The 23,396-nt window shown below is 59.7% G+C and overlaps 3 protein-coding genes across 3 annotated transcripts in view; 1 reads left to right on the top strand and 2 right to left on the bottom strand.

The window, feature by feature from the left end:
• Nucleotides 1-3,697: 3,697 nt before the first annotated feature.
• SOCS1 (suppressor of cytokine signaling 1) lies at nucleotides 3,698-5,119 on the bottom strand. The gene has a single exon (XM_014075611.2). It carries the CDS (start codon nucleotides 4,752-4,754, stop codon nucleotides 4,146-4,148), a length of 609 nt encoding a protein of 202 aa, XP_013931086.1. The 5' UTR covers nucleotides 4,755-5,119; the 3' UTR covers nucleotides 3,698-4,145.
• An 8,926-nt stretch (nucleotides 5,120-14,045) lies between these two features.
• On the top strand, nucleotides 14,046-20,092 carry NDE1 (nudE neurodevelopment protein 1). The gene is made up of 9 exons (XM_014070034.2): nucleotides 14,046-14,154; nucleotides 15,695-15,806; nucleotides 15,978-16,131; nucleotides 17,095-17,243; nucleotides 17,367-17,503; nucleotides 17,802-17,978; nucleotides 18,279-18,370; nucleotides 18,476-18,597; nucleotides 19,143-20,092. Exons 2-9 carry the CDS (start codon nucleotides 15,721-15,723, stop codon nucleotides 19,234-19,236), a joined length of 1,011 nt encoding a protein of 336 aa, XP_013925509.2. The 5' UTR covers nucleotides 14,046-14,154; nucleotides 15,695-15,720; the 3' UTR covers nucleotides 19,237-20,092.
• A 443-nt stretch (nucleotides 20,093-20,535) lies between these two features.
• Nucleotides 20,536-23,396, bottom strand: part of MYH11 (myosin heavy chain 11) — a 31,065-nt gene continuing 28,204 nt past the window's right edge. Inside the window, 3 exon segments of the mRNA XM_087729154.1 lie at nucleotides 20,536-21,121; nucleotides 23,042-23,214; nucleotides 23,374-23,396. The exon segment at nucleotides 23,374-23,396 is cut by the window's right edge and continues 86 nt beyond it. Coding sequence (XP_087585280.1) covers nucleotides 20,971-21,121; nucleotides 23,042-23,214; nucleotides 23,374-23,396 — 347 coding nt within the window. The 3' untranslated portion in view covers nucleotides 20,536-20,970.

Genomic DNA, 23,396 nt, shown 5'->3' with positions numbered 1-23,396 from the left:
TCTTAATCGCCAAGATCAGGATAGGTTGAGCCTCTCTTGCTATTGTCTACCAAGTGGGCGGGGAAGAAGCAGATGCTCCAGCTGTGAACTGTGTGGCACGAGGGGCCTCGGCCAGGTGTTGCCAACCCAGGAGGAGATGTGTTGGAGATGCGCCGACAGTGGGTGGCAATGCAGCCTCCCCCCCAGGACCTCCCAGGGCCCCAGGAAGCTCTGCCCCCAAGGCCTGTCCTGGGGTTGGCAGGCAGGCAGGCAGGGAAGAGGGTGGGGGCACCCAAACAGCCAAAAGTGGCACTGATGGCATCTTAGTTCCGCATCCTGTTTTGCATTGTTCCCACCCGCTGCTTTTCTCAAACCCCCCCCCCCTTGAAAGACCCAAGCAGTTTGTAAACATCTGAGTGGAGCGAAGACCCCCTGGAGAAGGCAGAGCCTGCCGTGGGCTTCCTTCCGTGGTAAGGAGGCACCATTTGGCCCTTGGAAGCCTGTGGGTCCTCTGGAGGGCTGGAAAACGGCCCCTCCGGTTCTTGGGGGCGAAGGAGCAGAGCCCTGGAGAGCAAGCGTCTTCCCAGCATCCCTTTGGGTTGGGAAGAATCCAAATCCTGGTTAGATCAGGATATCGATTTCAGGTTGACTGACGATGCTTCCAGTTGATGAAGCCGTTTGAGCTCTGCTCTGAGACCAATCGGGCTTTTCTGGATAAACACTGCCAGGCCAATCTAGTCCCTTGGCAAAAGCCCCTCCTGGGCTCCGTAGAGCCTGGCTCCCTTCCCTGTCCAGGCGTTGCTCAAATAAGGAAGCAGCCCAGCCTGGCCCTGCCCAGGACGAGGCCCCGGAGCTTCTGGGCTAAATTCCTGGGAAGCCAGGAAGAAGCAGGAGGCTCTGGCTGTGAGAGCAGTCACGACATCCAGGCTAGGGCAGCCTCCGTGCTGGTGTCTTCCTGGGCCTGTCGTACCCCCAGCCCCCCCGCTTTGTTGAGTGGCAGGTCCAGAAAATGAGGCCCCCCTTTTGGTCTCTGAGGCCTTTCCTACTTCGGCTCTTCTTGGGAGGAGAACCGGCTGCAGGATCCTCAGGCGGGGCTGGCTGGAAGGGGCTGCTTCTGCCATGGGGGCAGGTAGGGCCTGCTCCCAGCCCAAAGGAGGCTGCAGTCTCCCGTGGGGCAGGGCGCAAGGAGGGGGACGGTGAGGAGGCACCTGGGCAACCCAGCAGGATGAGGCTTGGGCAGCCTCTGCCAAGGCTGGCGACAGCTCAGCCTCCCGGATGATGGTTGATTGGGCTGCCTTTGCTTTCAGTTTCTGCCAGACCAGGCGAGGGAACGGTTCCTTCCTTCTTCCCTCCTTCCTTCCTTCCTTCCTCCTCCTGTCACCTCATGTCAACCCTGGGTGGCTGCAGGCTGGGCCAAGATCTTCTCCTGGGACTTTCCCCGGCTGAGCCAGGATTCAAACCTCCTCGACTGAGGGGAACCTAAGCCGGGGTGGTGCGTGTGGGGAGAATCCAGCCGAGCAAGGATGGACGGAGGACTCAACTTGCTTCAAACAATCGGCTGCCTGAAGCAGATTTGGAGAAAGCCAGCAGAGCGTCAGGGACCACCAGGAAACGGGAGTCTTCTGAGAGAGACGGAGGAAGCTTTGCACTCCAAGAAACGGATGCCCAGTTCTGCATGAGGCGCCAAAGCACAGCTGGGGCCTCTGTCTGTTTATTCCCCCTCCCCCCTTCTCCTTTTACAAAACCTTGTTTAGGGTCGAATTCCCTTCGTTTGATGGAGACAGAACCAAAGACGGTTGTAGAGGGACTCAGTCCTCCGTTGCAGACTGAAAAAAACCTTGTTGATTCTGGGGAAACGGACCTGCTCTTCCTGAGAAATGAAAGAGAACAGAATGACAAACAAACAAACAGAGAGAGAGAGAGAAAGCTGGTGGAAGTTAAGGAAATGAACGGGGTTCCTTGGAAACGGCAGGCATTGCTCAGAATGAGGGGAAATTGCAGATGCTCCCATTTTTCCACAGTTCCATATAAGATTTACCTCCTTATGGCTCCTCTATTATTAGGCTTTAGTCAGCCGTTCCGCGGAGCCAAGTGGATTTTTTTTTCTGGGGAAAAAGTTCTTAGAAGTTTGCTCTGCTTGTCAGGCCCAGTTTTGCTAGTTAAACAGATTCGTGTATTTTGTTGTGCACAACCATTCCCTCCCCCACCCCCCAAATTACTTGGAAATCATGGCTAGGAAGGAAGTGCAGCTGAATGCGCTGGCCAGGGGCCCAGATTTAGTGGAGCACTGAAACCAATTAGGAGTTGGAGAAGGTGGGCAGAAAGATCTTCTCTGGGGAAGGGAGCCCTAAGCCGTCCTCTCCGCTTCTGCCCCGGGCCCTCATCCTGTCCCCAGTTCAGCTCCGGCTCCTGCTCTCCCGCCTGTCATGCGCCTTCAGCCTTCAAGGGCCACCTTGCCCCCAGAGCTGCAGTGGGGCAGGGGAGGCTCTTTGCCCTTCGGCAGCGCACAGAGCTTATTTTAATTCACCTTCAGGTACGGCACCTGCTTTCTATTCTCTCCAACTGACTGAAAACGGGAACAAAATAAACTCGGGACCACCCATCCGCACATAGAATGAGTGCGCAGAGCCAAAGGGGGGGGAGAGGAGGAGGAGGAGGAGGAGGAGGAGGAGGAGGAGGAGGAGGAGGAGGAGGAAGAGGAGGCGGCCAGGATTGGTATGGATGGAGAAGCCACTCAAATAAAGCTGGATCCAGCTGGGGGTGGAGAGGGAAAAATCCCCCCCCCCATGGATGCTGAAGGGGGGCATCCGTGTAGGCAGCGGATTCTCCCAGCCTAACCCCCCACCCTCCAGGTCATGTGACAGAGAAGAGCTTTGGCCTTCAGACACACCCATCACTCAGGAGAAAAGGGCAACACACACCCCCCCCCCGTGGGGGCTAAAGGGGCGGAAAGCAGCTTTGTAGCCTTTTTGATTCTGCTTTGGCTGAGACCCACAGAACACACACACACACACACACACACCCTGGGGCTGATTCGGGGAAAGGAGCAGAGAGAAAACCCAGATTTGCTATAAGTTGCCCCATTTCTCTGCTGGCATCACTGCTCTGAGCAGCCGAGGGAGAAAACCTGGATCTCCCCTGCACAAAATCTGCAGCCTGACTCTCCCCAGGCTTTAGAGCCTCTCGATGCTCCCCCCCCCCTTCCCACCAAGCAAGCCAGGCTCTGTGCCAGGCCCCCTGGAGGAGGGGGCTCTTCCTCCACCCACAACTAGAGATGCTTCCCCAGGCCGGCAGATGGGTTCCCTGCATCCCTTCAGAACTTGTTCTCGCGACCTGGAGTTGCAACTCTCAGAGGGGGTGGGGGGCTCAGGAGAGGTGCCTGGGAAGTACTCAGAAGCCCATGAGCCACGCAGGGTCCCCTGCCCACCCCTGAGCAGGGAGGCTCTCCTGCAGGAGGGGTCAGCAGTGGGCAGGGCCCAAGTGACCCTCCAGGGGGCCCCTCGGCTGTCTCCTCCTGCCCCTCCCCCAGGAAGGATGGAGATGGCCCTGCCCAAGAGGGGGCTTTCTGCGCTGGGGGGTTCTTGGCAGAGATCCCTTTGGGTCAGAGAGGGATCCAGTGTGAAGCCCAGGTGGGGAGCTGAGGGGGATCCATCCCACACCTGGCTTTTTCCTCACCAACAACTCCCAGGACACAAAGACCAGAGAGAGAGAGTTTGTTTTCCCTTAGAAAAAGCACCTTCATAATAAGGTTTATTATTAACTTTTAGAAAAAATAGATATAAAGTAGCAAAAATCTTTCTGCACAGCAGAAAATGACTGGAAAGGCTTTTGAGGGCCTCAGTTTGTGCAAACAGTTCAAGTGTGTAAACATTGGAAGTCAAGTGTTCAAATTCAGTGGAACTGCTACAGAATCGAGAGGTCTCAGTCCCTGGGCTTGTAAAACAATCCAGCCAGGGCTCTGATTCGCGTCTTCCCAGAGTGGCACAACGCCCAGCGCCACAGGCGGTTTGCCCCCGCGGGGGCTCCGTTTCTCCCACAACGTCCGCGCCACAACCGGCTCCCTGGACTGCACCCCCCCAAGGCGCCACTTCCAGCGCAGGGACCCTCCTCCTCCTCCTCCTCCTCCTCCTGGCCTCCGGTGCGTCCACTGGCATAATGCTTCCCGCTCACAATTTAAAGGGGAAGGACTCCAGGTAAGCCTTCAGGACCGGGTTGAGCGGGACGCGTGGCAAATTCTCCCTCCCAAAAGTCGCCACAATGTTTTTGCGGCAGAGATCCTGGAGCGACCGCAGGCGGTCCTTGTGTAGTGGGGCCACCAGGACCTTCCGGGGCGAGTGGACGTAATGTTCCAGCAGTTTGAAGAGGCAGTCGAAGGCCTCTTTGCTGCCCTCCAGGCTGAAGCGGCCGGCCTGGAAGAGGACCCGCACGCTGGTCGGGCCGGTGGCCGTCTTAACGCTAACGCTGAAGAAGCAATTCTTTTGCCGGCTGTCGCGCAGAAGGAAGGTCCCCACCAGCTCGTCCTTCAGTTTCTCGTGAGCAGCGCTGACCGAGAGCGGACCCCAGTAGAAGCCGCACTCCTCCAGCAAGGTGCTGGTGCGGACGATGATGCCAAAGTCCTCCTGTGAGCGGAAGGTGTGGAAGTGGGTGTCCCGTGGGGCTTGCACTGTGCCATGGGGGGGCCGGACCTGCAGAGCGGCCCGGATGGGGGGCTGGAGCCGGCCTCTCAGCCCCGCTGCAATTCCATGCTCAGGCGTGACGCTGCTGTGTGCTACCATCCTACAACCGAGACCCACTGGAGCTGCCTCCCATTGCGGGGGGGCCCAGGGGGGGCCTGCTGGGTTTTGGATCACCTGCCAATGAGAGAGAAACAAAAGAGGTCACTTGGGGTCCACCGCAGGAGGTCAAAGGAGCCCCGCTTGGGCCACGAAGAGGAACATCCGGAACCGAAGCTCTGCCAGGCAAACCCAACTCATGGCTGCCTTGGTCAGGAAAGAGGCACCCCGCTCTGCCGTGGCTTCCCCCTCTCGGCCACAGAGGCCCATTGACAGGAACCGCCAGCTCAGCTTCGGGCCTTTTCCATCAGATGCTCCGACCGCCAGCCCTCCCCCGCCCAGCTTCTCTCCAGGAACAGAGGCAGAGTGAAAGACCAACCTTCGCGGCAAGATATTTTCGGCCTCCCCTCCCTCACCACAATGAGTTGCTGTGCCTACGCTCCTCCCCCCCCTTTCTGGTTTTAGTCTGAATGGTTACGAGAAGGAGGGAAGTCTCATCCACCAGAATCTCTGCTCCCCAAGTGATGTATGGAACAAAGAGTCTTCCTGGCACAGAAGCAGCCCCCAGCCCCACCCCCCTGCAAAGCCTGTGCAGGGCAGATTTTGCCCCATCTCTTCTCTCCTCCTCTCTGGTGGGTGGGAAACTCCCCCTAAAAGAGTACAAGAATTTGCTCCGCCCTAAAGCCCCCCCCCCAGGTGGACCCCAATGCCCCCCTTTCCTCAAAGCCCAGCCATCTTTGGGACTTGTCTGCTTGCCAGATCCCTGCGTAATCTGAGCTCTCCCTCTCAAGCAGCCCCTTCCCCCCCAAAGCAGCCTTTCAGATCAGCCTCCCTAAAGAGGAGCCTTCCCCTTCAAAGGTTCCTCAGTTGCTCTTCCTCACTGCTGCCGTCTCCCGAGGGGTCTCCCAGCTGGGGGCAGGAGGAGGTTCTCCCAGGGGAGCCTCGAGAATCCAGGGCTCATGGGGGGTAGAGTCACTGGGGAGGGGCAGCGTGTAAGTGCAACCAGTAAAAGGAGGAGCCTCCCCTTCAGCAGAAGGGGAGAAGGGGAGAGCTGACCCCTTCTGGGCTGAGGGATGCTGGGCTTCTGCAGGTGGGCGGCCACAGCAGCGCCCCCAGCCCCATTGGCCTGCCGACAAGAGCAGGCGCGCCTAGTGGCACTTAAGGGAGCAACTTCGGGATAAGGACCGATTGGAATTGTCCTCCTTGAACCAACCAAGGAGACTTGGGGGGGGGGGGCTTTTATGGGGCTGCCACTGAACTGCCCGCCCCAGGGGCAAGGCCGGCAGAGGGCAAGTAGGAGCCCCCAGCGGCTGGGCCGGAGGAAAGCCCCGCGCCGCCCGAAGCTGCCCCGCAGGCCGGCATGTGGGGAGGGCGAAGAGAGGCGCGCGTGGCGGGGGAAGAGCCTTCAAGCAGCCAGCGGGAGACGAGGAGGGCGAGGCGAAGCCGCCTCTTCCAGTTGCTCCACTACGCTGGAGGCGGCCGCCCTTCCCCGTAGCGCAGGGGCCGCTGCTGGCCTCCCGATCCCGCCGGCTCCGGCTCCCCTAACAGGCGCCGTCCGCGGGGACTTCTCACTCGGCCGCGTCCCGGAAAGACAGGCAACCTCCTCCCCGCCCAAGGCTCTTACCGGGGGCGCCTGGGCGTCGGTCGGCTGCCTTCCCCGCCCGGAGCCGCGGGGCCGGATGGGGGACGCGGCGGGGCCGCTCAAGGCCGGGCCTCGGCCACCGCCGCCGCCGCCTTCTCTTCGCCGCCGCCGCCGCCGCAGCTCTCCGGCGAAAAGGACTCCCGGCGGCCGCGGCTCGCCAAGGCTGGGCCCCGCTGCCTTTGCGCGCTGCTTGGTCGGGGCGCCGCGGTCGCCGCAGCCGCATCGTCCGCGCCGGGACCGGCCGCTGGTGCTGCTTTGGGGCTGCTGCGGAGCTGCTCTCGGCGCGGCGCCCACCGCCCGTCTGCTGGGCCGGCCCTCGGCGGGGGCTTTTGAGGAGCTCAGGCCCCGCCCCCGCCCCGCCCCCCACTTTCGCTTTCCCTCTTGGGCGGGGGGAGGGGCTGGGCGGCTGCGGAGTCGTGGCGGCTCCGGGAAAGGCGAGCGCTTGCGGGGAAAAGAAAGGGAAAGCGAGCGGCTGGGCCGGAGCGGCGGGGAGGGGGCTGGGGAGGGGGCTCCTGGCGGGCTGCCCCTCTCCTCTGCCGGCACAGTCGGCCCTGCCGCTCAGGCGGAACGGGGACCCCCAGTGCCGCCCTCCTGGGCCCCGCAGTCCTCGTGCCCGGAGGAGGCTCTGGAAGGGCCGATGGGACCCTGGAGCAGAACTGCGACTCCCCCATCCCACCCACCCCGGGGCCACCGTGGGCTGGGAAATCGCAACTGGCAGCAGATGGCAACGCGGGGCAGGCTCGCCTTGCGCGACCTCTTGGCTTCCCTCGGCCCCACTCTAGGAATGGGCGAAGGCGGGGGGGGCTGTGGAAGGGCAGGGGGCGGCCCCCGAATGCTGGCGGTGGACGGGGGCAGCTCAATGGAAAGGGGGCAACGGGAGGCTGGGCAAACGGAGGCGGGCAGGCTGAGGGGGGGGGGTCCCAAAGTGGCCTGAAGCGTCGCCTATCGCCTCCCCTCGCCCCCAGCAGCCTCTGCAGCCGCGGAGCCTTCCAGAGAGGCCTCTGTTTACTCGAAGCCCCGCCGGTTTCTCCTCTGCCGGCCCACTTCTCAGAAAACAGGCCGGCTGTCAGCTGTCCCGCTGGGCGACTTTTCCTTTCCCTTTCCACCCCGCCCCCCAGGGACAAGAATGACTTGGCAGCCGGAGCGGCACAAGATGTCCTGGGCTCGGAGGTCGGGAGGGGTGGGGAGGCGATCCGGGGCCGCATTGGCTGCTGCCGGACCAGGTGAAGGAGCGCCGGTTCCAAAGAACCAGCCGAGGGTTTTTCACGGGAACCCAGAGCGGGGCGTTGCATCAGGAACTGCTGGCAGCCAGCCGAGGCTCCAGCCTGGAAAAGCCACTTCCTGTTTAACAGCCAGGCTCTTCCAGTGAATTTGCCCACTGCCCAGCACGGCTTCTGGGGGGGCCACAAATTGGATCAATAAATCAACAGGGATTAATTGGAGAATAAAGGCCACCCGGTGCGCCCCCCCCCCAGTTGAAGGCTATCCTGCAGAGAGTTTGTTCACAGGGCCGGTAGCTGACGGGCAGCCCCCTCCCATCCTATACCAGGGGGCTGGACCAGGGGGCTGCCTGGCTGTCCTGCCACTTAATTTCCAGCAGAGGCTGAAGGAGCCGGGGATCTTTTCATAAGAAGGGGTGGGGGTCTTCCTCTCCTCACTTTCTCTGAAAAGGGCCTAGCAGAGCAGTGAAATAATGTAGGAGATCCTGTCAGGAGTGTCCAATAATCCACTGCTGCTCTGTAGGGGAGTGGGTCAGGCCCAGGGAGCCCTTTCTGCCCCCCCCCCAAAAAAACTTCAGTGTTTCCATAACTGGGAACAGAGCAGCTGTCCCTGTTCTGCTTCTCAGTAGATGCCACTTTTGCCTTTGGTCCCCCCCCCCCCCTTCTCTGTCCCCTGCCCCTCCCTCCCTCCCTCCCTCCCTCCCTCTCACAAGAGGCTTTCCAGCAAAAGTCCTTGCTTCACCGTCCCAGATTCCAATAAGGCCTTTTTTGGAAATCCCATTAGAAGCTGATCAGGTTGAGATAAGTGATGGGAGAATGAAAGCAGGATGTTACTTTTGTTTTCCTGGAAAGAGGCTGCTTCTTGAAATCTGCAGGACTTCCAGAGAACCACTGGATTCCTTGCCACTTTTAAGCCAGGAATCTTGGCTTCCGCAGCCCTCGGGGCAAACTGGGCAGAGGCCCACGGCTTTTGACTCCTCCTGTTTTCACTTGAAAGTCTTACAGGACCTCCAAGTCCTGGATTATTATTGGCAAGGATGCTCAAGCCAGCATGAACATAGGCTTTGTGGCTGGTTTATGTCTTCCTGTGGTTTTTTTTTTCTTTCCACAAGACAAAGTTGTACCTGAACTGGGTCTTCAGTCTAATCCTATGCAGATCTGAGCCTCCAACTTTCAAACAGCAACTACAGTATTTTTATGCCTGTTGATCTCCTGGTGCGCTTCAAGGTGCTACTTGTCACCTACAAAGCCCTTCATGGTATTAGATCTGGGTACTTGAGAGACCGCCTGCTGCCAATTACCTCCACTAGACCGATACGATCGCATAGATTAGGCCTCCTCCGAATTCCATCAGCCAGCCAGTGTCGACTGGCAACTACCCGGAGGAGAGCCTTCTCGGTGGCTGCTCCGGCCCTCTGGAACGAACTCCCCGTGGAGATCCGGACCCTCACCACCCTCCAGTCCTTCCGCGCCGCACTTAAAATCTGGCTGTCCCGGCTGGCCTGGGGTTAAAGACTCTAACCCCACTCGAATTGTATGACTGTTGTGTTCTTAAATGATGTAGTGTCTTTATGTTGTAAATTGTTTGTTCTTCCCCCCCCCCTTTTGAACTGTGAGCCGCCCTGAGTCCCCCCACGGAAGAGGGCGGCATACAAATAAAGTGACTATGACTAAAAGGAGCCTCGGAAATCCCTCTTTCCCCGAGAGGTTCCTGGCTTCATCTTTTAGGTTGAAACGGTTCTGAACAGGCAGGATTGTTTCCAGGCTGGGAATAAATGCCTGACCAGACCTCTAGGCTGGAATACTGCAATGTGCTCTACATGGGGCTGCCCTTGAAGAGCATCCGGCGTCTTCAGCTGGTACAGAACGCGGCCGCGCGAGCGATTGTGGGTGCACCGCGGTTCACCCACATTACACCTATCCTCCGCGAGCTGCGCTGGCTACCTGTCGATTTCCAGATGCGCTTCAAGGTGCTAGTTGTCACCCATAAAGCCCTGCATGGTAGTGGATCTGGATACTTGAGAGACCGCCTTCTGCCAATTACCTCCCTGCGACCAATTAGATCACACAGATTGGGCCTCCTCCGTATTCCATCGGCCAGCCAGTGTCGGCTGGCAACTACAAGGAGGAGGGCCTTCTCAGTAGTAGCCCCGACCCTTTGGAACGAACTCCCCGTGGAGATTCGTACCCTCACCACCGTCCAGCCTTGAAGAACTGGCTCGCCCGTCAGGCCTGGGGATGAAGATAGTTGCCCCTCCCGAATGATGAATGCATGTTGCCTATTGTTTTTATTATATGTGTCTATGTTACTGTTTGCATTTCCCCTTCCCTGATTTTATGTGAGCCGCCCTGAGTCCCCTCAGGGAAAAGGGCGGCCTACAAATTTCAAAAAAATCAAAAAAATCAAAAAATCAGTGGACTAGCTCAGTCTTCCTTGCGGCCAGGCAGGGCCCCAGAGGCTCTGAGCAGATGTTTGCAACCGAAGCTGCCATGGAGACTTTTTTCTCTCTTAAAACAGGGACGCTGGTTTCTTCTTGTAGGAGGCGCTTCAGAAGAAATCTAGACTTTCAGGGTGCTGATCTTACCAGCATCAAAGTCACTTCTGTTTCTGAAGCGGTTTCTGATCCTCCAGAGAGACTGAAACTGCGCTTTCTATCTTCTTTTCTGAAGAGGCTGATTTCAGGGAAACCTAACCACGCAGAGATGAAAGTGACAAAGCTGAGCTGGACTGCAGATCGACGCCTGCAAGTCCCAGGATTCCATGCAACCCCCCGCTTCCTCCCTGGAGATGGCTCTGCATTGAAGACTCGGTCAGGCTTTTCCCGGAAGAGGTGGTGGTCTCGCTCTCTCACAGGAAGTGGTTCCTGGTCTGTTAGGTCACGGCCAGGCCGGGGTGGGTGGGGGGCAGATGGTAGAGGAGGAAGGGGGATGGCCTGGGGGCTCCTTCCAAGGAAAAGCTTGGAAACTCACCAACCTGAGGAAACCTTTGACAGACCTGTTGGGTTAGAAGGGGGGGGGGTTCTGTCCTCCCACAAAACCCAGACGTAGCCAGGATAGGCTGCTTCTGACCATGGGGGCCCTCTGGGAGCATAGCTGCCATGGATACCTCCAGCCATTCAGCACTGCAAAGGGGGTTTCTCCACCCCTCCCAGACGTCCAGAAGGGGGAGGCAGGGGAGGGGTTGAAACAGAGGAAAAAAGCAGAGCCGGGCAGTAGAACCCTGCGAAGATGGACGTCTTGAATGAGGTCCAGCCCCATTAAGGTTGAGCGCATGTTGTATCTCTTTTAACTTGTCTTCCACTTTTTAAACTTTTTAGTATTCCTTTTCTTGTTTTTTATGTAAGCCTCCCGGAGTCCTTCGGGATTGGGTGGCATATAAATTTATTAAACTCGAACTGTTGGCCACCAACCTCCGCGTAATTCACGGCCCACAGACTCACCACCGCTGCACACGGTAGCAGAAAGCAGATGTGCCCTGGGGGAGTGGGGATCCGCTTGGTTGGGCATTCGGTCTGCATGAATCCCGAGAGCAGAATGGACGTGGCCGAGGGATTTGGAGGCTGAGGAGGGGTGGAGTTTTTGAGCGCACATACATAGGTGGGGGTTGATTTAGAGAAGGAAATGGGAAAGCAGTTACATTAATTTGCTTATTTGTGGCTCTGCTTCTGAGGAAGAGCGGTTGTGTATACACAGGAGGCAGAAATGACCAAAGTATCAACGGTACAAAGATTACTCAGCTTCCAAGGAAATCCAGCATGTCAAGAAGAGGCACCTCTGTACGCTGTTGCCCCCTCCTGGCCGGCCGAAGCTTTTGCCGTAGTCCTTCTCCCTCCGGAATCTAAGGCTGGTCAGTGGGGACAGAGAAATGTCGGCTAGAAGGGCCAGAGCCCAGGCTGGACCGTAGATCGGCTCGTCTCTCATCTGCCTCTCCTTGTCCTCTAGCCAGCTCAGAGACGCCATCAGTGGCCTGGCTCCTTCTGCCTGTCCACTGGGTCTGTTTCCAGGAATGGTCCTGTAAGGTCTTTGCCCTTGGAAGGCAGCCTTGGTCCTCCCCCCTCCCTTCTTCTTTGGTGAAATTGGAAAATTCAACAGGAGAGGAAAGAGAAGAGAAGAGAAGAGGAGGACAGGAGGGGAGAGAAAGAGAAGGGGACTTGTCAGGCCTGATCCCAGAGATCCAAGGCTGCCTGCCTACGTAGGGGGCAGACAAAGGCCTAAACCCTTTCACCCCAGAAAGAAGCCGCTTTGTAAAACATTCCGTTCCTGCTAGTTTTTTGTGCAGCAAGGAAGGTGTCTGGAGCTCCCCCTCCCATTCTTTTCCTTTTGCCCATTGTGTTGTAATATAGCTCCTTGTCTAGGTGTGGGTCACCCATGGCCCAGTTCATACCAGACCATGCAGAGCCACACTGAACCACACAGGAGAAAACAAACTCCTAGAACGCCATAACATCCTGATAGTGCATAACATAACATTCTGAGATGTGCCCTACCATTGACGCCCAGGATTTGACCATATATAGACAGAACTTCCCTGAGCAGTAGATTAGAAATTGTACTTTTACAGGCTGTTTTTACGCACATGCTGATTGCTCCTCCTGCCTTTGTCCTATCTCAATAAAAGGGGCTCTCAGACCCCCAATCTGGGTCGTCGCTCCATCTCGAGAAAGATCGTGTCCTGTCTTTTCTCAACATTGGCCTCATGGACGAACCACGGGAACGTCACATTTGGTAGCAGAGGATGGTTACTTCACACCCATGTTGGACCTACTGAGCTGAGAGCCAGGAGGTTAGGAGGAGGCTGTTGGGGCAAAAGCCCCTTTCTCCACCCGAGTCCCCTGAAACGGCTCCTCCTGAACGGAGCAGCTCAGCCAAGGTGAGGCTGGAGTGGATCTCTGCAGAGACCGAACTGCAAGCCCCCCCCCCCCCCAGCAGGGCCTGGCCGGAGGGGAGGGGACCAAATCCATGCAAGGCAGCCCTATTTAGAACCAAAAACCTTTCCAGGGCAAAGAAGAGAAGGGAAGTGGGTGGCTGTGGTGTGAATAAATCAGCTTTTAAATGCTTTAAGACTATTAGGTTGCAGGAAGAACTGTGAACTCATTAGGCGTAATGAGATGAAATGGGGATTTAATCTAGACTGCAACGCCCACGCCAGGCTAAAATTAGACAGCCGGCTTTTCTGCCTGTCTCCACGCAAGCTGGGAAGCCAAGTTTAGTTCTGTGTGTGCAAATGCCCTCAATGCCCTCTTCCTGTGCTTTGGCTGAGAGACCCCTTGCCCAAGGGGGCCTTTGCCCACTGCCCCCCTCCCACCCCAGGCAGAGAAGAATGATCCCCAGTCTCCCCTTCACACAGGGAAATTCCTTTGAATAAGAAGAGCGATTTGAGAGTGGCCTGGATGCCCCCTTCCACCCCAGCCTCCCTGGCCTTCCCTTCCTTCAGGTGCCCCGGCTGGCAAAAGGGCCAGAGAGGCTGGGAGTGAGACTCTGCATTCTGGCAAACAGGAAGAGCCACCACTAATTATCAGGTTATTATGATCTTGATTCACAAGGAAGAAGAGACCCATGAATTAGCACACCTTCTTAATTGAGAGAAGGAAATTGGGGCGATTGAATGGCCTCCCTCCCTCCCTCATCAGCTCCAGAGGCCTGGCAACATCAGGAAGTGAAGCTGTTGAGCCACCTCTGGTCTTTTGGACCCCAGACACATTGGGGTGCAGGATGGAGGCCAGAGGACACCCAAGGAGCTTTCAGTCTAAATATTGACCTGAGGAGAGGCCATTTGACAGGGATGTGGTCATTACTTACTCCAGCCTGCTCCTGCCACACGTGGGCTCCACATTAAAGTGTGGGCCATTCCTAACAATCTTGGCCAGCCCACCTGTTGCCTTCAGTGGGCAGCTGGAATGAGGAGGAGGGAGGGAGCTGGGCCTTGTGTGGGTGGCTGCCTGCCTGCCTGCCTGCCTGCCTGCCTGCCTGCCTGGATGGATGGATGGATGGATGGATGATTAGATGGATGGGTGGCTGGGTGGCTGGCTGCATTCCTGCCTGCCTGCTTGCCTGCCTGCCTGGATGATTGGATGGACGATAGGATGGAAGGATGGGTGGGTGGGTGGCTGGCTCCTGGCTGCCTTCATCCTTGCCTGCCTGCCTGGATGATTGGATAATTGGATCTGATAGATGGATGAGTGGGTGGGTGGGTGGCTTCCTGCCTCCCCCCCCCCTGCCTGATGTGTGAATGATTGGATGGATGTTTGGATGGGGTGGGGGGTGGGGGGGGTCTGCTCCGCCGTTGCTGGCTGCTTTCAATAGCTCCTCCCCCCTATCTCCGCCCTAGCGCGCGCGCGTCTCCCCCATTGAGAAAAAGAGCCAGAAAAGATACAAAAGTTTCAACGCTCCAGCGGCCCGCGCCGATTGGAGGAGCGCGGCAGAGTCGCGTGACGCAGCGGCCAATGGGAGCCCGCGCAGAGGCCGCTTGTGTTGTTTCGGGCGGCCGAGAGTTGCCAGTTGAGCGGGGCGGCGGCGGCGTCTCCTCCTGGCCTCGGGCGCGGTGAGTGGCTGCTGGCTGGGCGGAGAGACGGGGCCGAAGCTTCGGGGTCGGGAGCGAGGGCACGAGGGGGCTCTCCCTGCCGCCGTTCCCGCGGCTCGGGGGGAGGGAGTGGGCTTGAGAGCCCGAGGGTCGCGCTTCCTGGCTCCCCTTTGCCCGCCACCCCGGTAGGCAACTTCCGTGTCGGGAGGGGGGTCCTGTGTGCCCGAGAGCGGAGGGGGCGCTCCGACGCCAGCTTGGCGGGTGGGCTCTTCTGCTGGGGTCCTCCCCCCCCCCCAGCCCTTGCAGATGGTCCCCCACGGCCAGCCCCCCTTTCTCAGCGCCGTTGGGGGGGCAGATGAGGAAGTGACCCACGGAAGCTGAGCCGGGGCTGCAAAATGCCCTCACTGCCAGCACCGGGCGGGGCGAGACGAGAGCCAGAAGCCTTCGGGGAAGGGATCTCGCTCCCATGCACGACCCTCCTCTGGCTCTAGCGACCCTTCGCACCGCTCGGGAGGGCTTGGCGATTGAAGCTCCAGCGCCCAGTACGAAGCCATTGGCCGAAGCTCCTCCGGTGGCGGCCTTGACCCCCCCCCCCCTCTGGCCGCTTGGGGAAGGGATGGCGCCAGTTTCAGACACGAGGGGCCTTTCCCTCTTGGCCGGAGACCCCTGGACTCCCCCATCAGAGGCCGCCTGGCATGGGTTGAGCGGGCAAAAATATTTACGAGTAGAAGGGAAACATTTTCTTCGACCTCTGAGTCGTATTTTGGAGCGAAATGTACAGAGGTACCAATGGGAAGGGGCTTGTCTTTAAATTAATCCATATGCAGTGAAAAAATAAATCCAGAAAAACTGTAAAGTCCGTAAATTCATGCCATGAAAATTGAATAGAAGGAAAGGCGCATGGCCAGCAGAGGACGCCTGTTCCCCCCCCCCCCCAGAGTTGAGGGTGGTCTGAGGCAGGGGCAACCTGTGATGGGGAGGGACCTGGGCCAAGGGGTGGGACGGGTGGGCAGCCTCACCCCTCTCCAGTTTGAATGCCCAGGCAGAGGGAACAACAGTCCAGCTGTGGGGCATCCCCTGAGCCTCCTGGCATAAGGGCTCAGCTTGCAAAGATGCCCCACAATCTGCTCCGTTGGGCTCGCGAGGGCCGCAAGGGAAGCAGCCGGAGGCAGTCTGCGCCTGGCCCAGCTCTCGCCTGGCTTGCCCCATGGGGCCTCCTGCCCGCCCGGCCGAGGGGCTCCCCCCTGTTGCTGCCACCACTCCATGCGGTTGAGCCTCTTCCTTTGGCCCAGCAAGCCACACGCAGATCCACTGGAGGAGCAGAGAGAAACTTATTAAATGCCTTTTTTAATTCAGCCGGAGGATGATCTCTCGGACCAACCAACCACAAGCCCAAATGCGCTTCTTCTTCTTCCCTCTGGCCCTCTCGCCACAAAGTGCCTCTATCTCTCTTTAAAAGCGCATCTTTATTTAAAAAGAGACCAGAAGGCTGGCAGGGATGTTCTCCTGCGTGGCTGGTCCTGGTGGGCTCTGCAACCGGCTTGCTCTCCCCCATTCGCAGGAGGATCATGCCAGGCGGCTTCTACCATGACAGACCCTGAAAGGAGCCCCTTCCATTCCGCAGAGGACGAGATCAGCTACTGGAAGGAGCTCTCGGGCAAATACAAGCAGTGGTAAACCTCCCCCCTCCGGCTTCCCCGGGCACCCAGCAGCTCCTGGGCAGTGGGCAGGCATGGGGACCCAGCATGGGGTGGAGTGGGGCACAGCCACCTGCCCGGTTCCTTGCCCGGGGTCAGCCTTGAGGCTGCTCGGCGTGACTGGCTCCTGCCCCCCTCTGCCCTCAGCGTGGAGAGCGCCCAGGAGGAGCTGCGGGAGTTTCAAGAGGGCAGCCGCGAGTACGAAGCCGAGCTGGAGACACAGCTGCAGCAGCTGGAGACTCGAAACCGGGACCTGCTCTCAGAGAACGCCCGGCTGCAGATGGAGGTGGAGACGGCCAGGGTGAGGAGGGGGCCAGGGGTGCTCCTGTAGGCCAGGCCGCCTGGGGGTCCCGGCGTCAGCTGTGAGGGGGGCTAGAGCCAATTTGGGGTACAGAAAACATTTCACTCCTGCAAGGGGCCATTGGGGGGGGGTCTTTGGAGCTTTCTATTGGATGAGGGGAGGGGGGAGGAGAGGAACTGAGCCCTGGGTGGGCACAGAGGGGGAGGGGGGCTGCAGGGGCTGTTTTAAGGCATTCTTTGAACTGGAGGAGGTGGAGGCCTACCTTGCAGGGGTGGCCTGTGCCTAAGATTTACTTTTCAGCCAGGGACGTTCACATGTAGGTCTTGCCTGCATTTACACGGAGGGGGGGTTGCAGGTGTGGCCTTTCAGGGCACTTAAAGATGCAGAGATGGGCATCTCAGTTTCAGCTGGATGGTCGAGCTTTGTCTGCTCTTCACGCTCCGGATGTTGGCAGAGTTTGGCCAGGGGAAATTGGCCGCTTCTGGGGGCTGGTGGAAGGAATGGGGGGTGGGGTAGATAATGCGAGGCTCAGCAAAGATTTAAGGAAGGGAAAAGGGACACCGCCCCTCCCCTGTCCTCCCCTCAAGTGCTCGGGGCTCCTGTTTTTAACGTCGTGACCCCACAGTCCCATCACCTGACGAAGCGGCTCTCGGACAGGGAGGGCCATTTGGACAATTGGGTCATTCATCCATCATGCCCCCCCCCCGCATCCCCCCCCCCCGAGCACTGCTGGAACAGAGACCCATTGAAGCTGCCCCAGCTGCCAGGTGGCAGAGAGAGACCGAGCCGAGGGAAGGGCTCTGTTCCTCAGGGGCAGCGTTGGCATTCAGAGCCCTGTTCTGGGGGGTGGGGAGAGACATCAAGGCAAGTGAGGACTCGCAGGTGTGAGGGGGGGGGCAAAGGCCCTCTGGCACAGCCTGTGCTGCGAGTGACACCTTGTCCTGCGTGATGGTCTGGGGCTAGGAGAAGATAGCCAGCCAACATGCCGAGGGGCACCGGCAGATCTCGGCCCTGGAGGAAGAGCTGGGCCAGGTGGGGGCCGCCCGGGACCAGCTGCAGAAGTACATCCGGGAACTGGAGCAGTGCAACGATGACCTGGAGAGGGCCAAGAGGTACCCGGGTGGACGGGGGTGGGTGGGGGCAGGGCTGGCTGCTCTCGGGGGGGCCCTGGAGTCTCCCCATTCACCCTCCCAGGCCTTGAGGCCCGGCTAACGCTCGGCCTGGGCTCCCCGCAGAGCCACCATCATGTCCCTGGAGGACTTTGAGCAGCGGCTGAACCAGGCCATCGAGCGCAACGCCTTCCTGGAGAGCGAGCTGGATGAGAAGGAGACCCTGCTGGAGTCGGTGCAGCGGCTGAAGGATGAAGCCAGAGGTGGGTGGGCAGCTCTTCGGTCCGCCCTCTGGCGCTCCCCAGCCGCTCTCCGTGCCAGAAGCCTCGGGAGGGCCGGGGGTTTGCCCAGCACAGAAGAAGAAAGGCCGGGGAGGGAGGAGGAGAGGGGCAGGCAGCAGCCCCCTTTGCAAGCCCTACTACTCCTACCGCCAGTGGCAGAGGGAGCCCCCCCCCCCGAATCGCCTGCCCACCCTTCCCTGGCCACAGTTGTGGCTTCAGAGCCCTTTGGGTGGGGTGGGGGGCAAGGTCGTCTTGCTCTTGAGCTGTTTTGGCCCCCTAGATTTGCGCCAAGAGCTGGCCGTGCAGCAGAAGCAGGAGAAGCCGAAGGCCTCGGTGGGGGGCTCCCTGCAAGACGGACGGACGGACACAGCCATGCAAGCCTCCTCGAGGCCATCGACCCCGGGGGTCCCCCAAGGGCCAAGCAACGGATTCAATACCCCAGGAGCCTTCAGGAGAGGTGAGAAGTTTCTCCCTCACCCCCTCACCCCCTCTCTCACACACAAACATACACAGAGGCCATGGGGAAATAGCGCCCCCTGGTGGGGAAGGGGAAGAAGTGGCTGTACTCCAGGCCCCAGTATGGCCAGTGTCCACCTCCCAGTGGGGAAGGTGGCCGGGGTCACTGGTGGCCTGGAACGGCATCTGGGTAGAAAAACCTCAAATCCGGTTCCGGCATCAGTTCCGGGCGAAGCTCTTGAGGGAGATCCGGGATCCACCCTGAGATCCCTTTGCAAATAAAGCCTCTTTTTGAACCGAGGTTTGGAGAATGGCTCTGGGGCAACCCCGCTGACGCCAGCCGCACGGATATCCGCACTGAACATCGTGGGGGACCTCCTGCGGAAAGTCGGGGTGAGGCTTTGGGGGAAAGCTGGATTTGCCCCCCCATCCCTAACCAAGCAGGGGACCCAGGCGGGATTGTCCCAGGACTGACCCGGCCGTGCCCTTCGCCCCTAGGCCCTGGAATCCAAGCTGGCCTCCTGCCGAAACTTTGTCTACGACCAGAGCCCCTCCCGACGCCCAGCGCCCCCTCCTCCCTACTTGGACACCTTCGAGAGGCGGCTGAGCAGCCCCCAGGGGTGAGTCTGCGGGAAACCCTGCGGGCGGGGGGAGGGGGCAGTGCAGAAACCGCCTGTCGGTGTGGCTCTGAAAGTGCTGAGCTACGGGGGGGGCAGGGGGGCAGGAGGCCTTCGCCCCCAGAAGGGGCGCCCTCTCAACTCACTCCGTGTCCCCCGAATGTGCTGGGATCGAACGGGCCTCAGCCGTGCCTTACAAGCAACAGGTCTTCTCAGCCTGTTGGTGAAAAGAGGGGCATTCGGGGAGCCCCCCTCCCCCTTGGCCCAGAGCGGAGGAAATCGCTCCCACCTTCTTTTCACTTGAAAACGTTGGCCCTTTGCTGAAAAACATGGAGGGAAGCGCACGCAGATACAGCCTTCTGGAACTGGCGCTCTTTAGAGGGGCCAGGAACTGGGGGGGTGGGGGTGGCAGTCCCTTGCCTGGGACTGGCTCTTCTGCCCCAGGAGCACTTTCCTCGCCTTCCCTTGCTTGACCCCGCCCCCCCCCGCTGTCTGCCCTCCTGGCCCCTCACAGGCTCCGGGGCCCATTGCCCCTTCTGATTCCGCAGGCCGGCCAAAAGACTGGACTTGGGCACACGGCCATCCAACCTGGCAGGGCCGGCGAGCCTTCCAGCCCAGAGGGCAGCCCAGGTGCTCTTCTGAGGGACTTTGGGGCCAGCCGGCGACGGGGGAGAGAAGCCGTCCGTGTCTGGAGGACGAGGGGGCCTGTCTTGGGTCCAGCCGGCTGAAGGGCCACATCAAGAACCTCGCAGGAGAGCCGGAGACGGTTCTCTTTGCCCAGCCAGGAGGCTCTGCTTTCCTTGCTGGGGAGACTAGAGCCCCCTCCGGCCCTGGCTGCCTTCCTGCCTCCGGATGGGCCCCCAGAGCCCCTTGAACGGAGAAGGAGGAGGAGAAGAAGGAGAAGCCTCTTCTTCATCTCTTCCTTCTGGAGAAGCCTCCGGGGATTCTGAGCCCAGCGTTTCTGGACACCACAAGTGTCTCTTTTGGGCCTCTGCAGCTGCGGCCGGCCTGGCCAAGGAGGAGCCTTTCCCGAAGCGCCTGCTGAGCTCCTGAAGTGCCCCCCATGGGGCTCCCTCTGACGCTGCTGGGGGCCGTTGGCTGGGAAGGGGGGTTGGGGTCTCAGGTAGCTCAGCAACAGCCGTTCTGCCTTATTGGACGGCTTCTCTTGCTGGGGGGCGCAGGGAATTCAGGGGCCCCGGCAGAGAAATCCTCTGGAACAAAAAAAAGGACAAGCTCCCCTCCTCCTCAGCCGACAAGGCCTTGGGGCGATGGGCGTTGTAGTCCAACCCATCTGGAAGTCTGCCATTCAAAGCTTTCGCCCTGGTGCCTTCATCCTCTCCCCTCTTTTAAGCTGGGGCCTTTTCACCCAGGCAGCGGATGAGAAGTTTCTCTGGGGAGAATCCCTGAGGAGGCTCCGGTTGCCACTTGAGGGGAGGGGGCCTTTTGTGCACCGGGAAAGGGGTCTACTAGGATTATTAAACTGGTTTGTCATCCAAAACTGCTGTGCCTCTGTTTCCACTTTGATTTTCCTCGGCTAGCACCGAACAGAGCGGAAAAGTGGCAGCAAGGAACCATCCTGCGGGGGGTCAAATGCAGGGCCTGGGGACCGGATCTGGAAACAGCGAAGGACCGGCCCAGGGTGCCTCTGCCGGCAAAAATGGAGCTCGGGGGGGTTGCAGGAGGCCGTCAGAGCCGAAAACAGAGGTCGGGAGCCCGTTTTTGTTGGCAGAGTCCTTGGGGCCACCACAGGTGCCCCCAAAATCGAGCTGGCCACACTCCCTCTGGCCCTGGGGGTCAAACACAATCCTGATGCAGCCCTCAGTGAAATCAAGCTTGACATCCCGGCGGTTTCAAACTTATCTTTGCAAAGGGAGTATGTTTCTAGTCCTCTGCCTGAAGAGAGAGACGCTTGTGAGTTGTCCTTGGGTGATTTTTTAACAACTTTTATTTGTGTGTGTGTGCGCGCGCATGTGTTAAGCACAAAGGTCTTCCCAAGTAAGAGTTGTTTCCTCCTTCGTTCCCTCCCTCCCTCCCTCCCTCCCCCAAAGCAGTGACTCCAAAAGGCCCTGGGTTTTAGCAACTTTTGGGGTGCCTTCTGAAAGGCCAAGAGGAAAGCACAAGAGGTTGGGGGGCCAGGGCAAGGGGGCTTCCTCTCCCAGGGGTACGCAGCACTTCTGGTGTGGTCAGACAGGACATGGGCGTGGCCCTCGCAGAAGGGCAGCTGCCCAACTAGTGTCTACGGGGGAGTAAAGGCAGCTGTGGTCGGGGAGGGCGTGGCTTTGGGACAGGCGAACAGACCCAGAGTGGCCCCCCTTTTCTTTTTCGGGTGCAGCAGTCAAACGGGCAAGCGTGGAGGCGGAGGGGGGGGGGTGCTGGTTAGTCGCTGGATTTTGTGCCGTTGAAATTTGCATCCCGGGGGTCTCCCTCTTCCTCCGAGCCTTCGGCGGCATTTTCGACCGACCGCCTGCCGCCACCGGCACCCCCCGATCGGCGCGAGGGGCCGAAGGACACCGGCTCGTTCCCGCGCCTGCAGTTGGGAAAAAGGATTGAGGATGAAGAGCGGAGAATCCTTTGGCGAAAGGGGGGCAGTGGGGGGCACCTCTGGGGAGTCGGTGGGGGCTTAAGAGCAGAAGGTGTGCCCCCTGGAAGGAGAGAGATCCTTTCAGAAGGCCTGGCCAGAAAAAGGTCTCGGAGATGCCGCTGGCTCCCCAAATTCCTTTACCCTTCTTCCTGCCCTCCATGCCTTGTGGCAGAGAGTTCCCAGAGCCACGGGGGCATTCCTCCGACTGAAACTCCCTGCTGGCTGCTTTCTAGCCCCCTCCACCCCTCCCCCTCCAAATGCAATTCGCCTTTTCTACACTGAGAAGAAGGGCCAAACATTCTCCCTGCATTGGAGACCCCCCTTCGATCAAGGACTGAGCCGGGGGCAGCCTTTTCCCAGCGCCTGGTGCGCCTTTTCTGCGGTGAAAGCAGGAGAACAACGTGAAAGGGGGGGGGGCAGCTCTAATTGCTCAGCTCTTGCGCAGAAACACAAAAGGCCAGCGGAAAAGGTGTGTGAAATGCAGCAGCAGGAGTTTGGCTTTGAGTGCACACACACACACACACACTCTCTCTCTCTCCAGTGGTGGCAGGAAAGCCGAGTGCTGCTTGTGAGGGTTTCCTGCCAAGGGGAATCTACAAATATTACAGAAGGAAGTGGCTCAACCGATCGGGAGAGGTTTGGGGGAGTTGGGGCTGATGCGTGAATTCCCATCTCGGGGTGGGGGACAGTCACAGTTGCAGCTGGAGGGGGGGGGCTGGCAGGGGCACCAAGAGGAAGAAGACTGGATGGCTGCCAGGGGTCTGCCAGGGTTAAAGAGCCGAGGTGGCGCAGTGGTTAAAGTGCAGCACTGCAGGCCACTTCAGCTGACTGTTATCTGCAGTTCAGCGGTTCAAATCTCACTGGCTCAGGGTTGACTCAGCCTTCCATCCTTCCGAGGTGGGTGAAATGAGGACCCAGACTTGTTGGGGGCTGACTCTGTAAACCGCCTAGGGCTGAAAGCCCTATGAAGAAGCGGTATATAAGTCTAACTGCTATTGCTACTGCTAGGGGCTGGCTGCCCACCAGACCCAGGCTCCAAGGAAGCCGGCCCCAGCTGGGCGCTTTTGCCTCGCAAACAAAGGGCTGGCTTGCCTGGCAGTGTGATGGGGCAGCTCCCCCCGCCCCCCCCCCTCGTGCCAGGGCTGCTCATGCTTCAAAAGCAGCTGAAGGAAACGCTTTGGGCCTCCTCCGCACGGCTCCGTGGCTCATGAAATCAGCCGGGTTTCCGCCCAAAGGTTCCACATGCACCGGAGGGAAGAAGCTGTTCAGAGCGGGAGTCTCCACCCCGGGGCCCCTTAAAACTCCTGGGCTTCGACTCCCAGAACGGAAGGGGGCAGCTTTCGCCCCCTGTCTGCATCCTGGGGGGGGGGCTTTGCTCCTTTGCGCAGTCCCTGCCAGGCCCCGCGTGGCTGCTGGGTCGGGGGCCCCCGGGCGAGAGTGGAAGGGCGCAGGGACCTCCCGGAGCAGAGCAAACTGTAATATTTGTTTCTCGGAAGAAGCCCGCCAGGCCTCCAAGCCTCGGAGTTTGGGTTCCTGGGGGGGGGGCTAAAGGCAGGTTGGGGCTTTGCCATCGCAAGCAGGCTGCCAAGGAGAAGGCCTGGTACCTGCTGAGTCACTGCGGAGCTTCTGGGTTCCCTCTGAAAGAGAGAAGTGTCCCAGGGCATCAGCCCCGGCCGGTGGCACCTTTGCAGGCAGAAGGGGGCCTGGTTGGGGGGCCCGGAGGAGAAGGGGCTGCCATCCTATTCTCGGCTCCTGCTCAGTCTGCCCAACCAACTCAGCCGCCAGGAGGAAGCGGGTCGAAGGGTGATCCCTTGGCTCCCACCGTGGGTGGAAAGGGGTGAAGGGGCTGGGCAGGAGGGGCCTCACCTGAGCTTGCTCTTCAGGGCCACCATCTCCCGCCCCATGGCCTCGTTGCTCTCCGTGGCCTCGTCCAGCTCCCGCTGCAGCTTCCGGCGGCTGGCATTGATGCGCTGGGACTCCTCCTCCGCCTCCTCCAGCTGCCGCTTCAGCTGCTTCACCCGGGCACTGCCCTTGTCTGCCTGGGGAGGGGGGGAAGAGGCCGGCAGGGGCTCCAGAGCCGATCCAGGGGGACCTCGAGCCGCCCCAGTGTTTCCGGAAGGGGATGATGGGAGTGGAGGTCCCATTCAGCTCTGCCACAGCGCTCCCCACCTGGCCATGAATGCACAGCCGGGACCCACCTGGTCCTTGTACTGCTCGGCCT

Source organism: Thamnophis sirtalis, unplaced genomic scaffold (assembly GCF_051295495.1).
Source record: "Thamnophis sirtalis isolate CommonGarterSnake01/CBP01778 unplaced genomic scaffold, rThaSir2_p1.2 scaffold_14, whole genome shotgun sequence".
Lineage (NCBI taxonomy): Eukaryota > Metazoa > Chordata > Lepidosauria > Squamata > Natricidae > Thamnophis > Thamnophis sirtalis.
The sequence above is the reverse complement of the archived record's forward strand: the minus strand, read 5'-3'. Positions and strand labels throughout refer to the sequence as shown.

What these genes read in the sequence shown, in the direction of transcription:
- SOCS1 (XM_014075611.2), bottom strand. Translation starts at nt 4,754, where the DNA reads ATGGTAGCACACAGCAGCGTCACGCCTGAGCATGGAATTGCAGCGGGG.
- NDE1 (XM_014070034.2), top strand. Translation starts at nt 15,721, where the DNA reads ATGACAGACCCTGAAAGGAGCCCCTTCCATTCCGCAGAGGACGAGATC. An exon ending in ACCTCCTGCGGAAAGTCGGG is followed by an intron (nt 18,371 to 18,475) that starts GTGAGGCTTTGG and finishes CTTCGCCCCTAG; the next exon opens with GCCCTGGAATCCAAGCTGGC. An exon ending in CGGCTGAGCAGCCCCCAGGG is followed by an intron (nt 18,598 to 19,142) that starts GTGAGTCTGCGG and finishes CTGATTCCGCAG; the next exon opens with GCCGGCCAAAAGACTGGACT.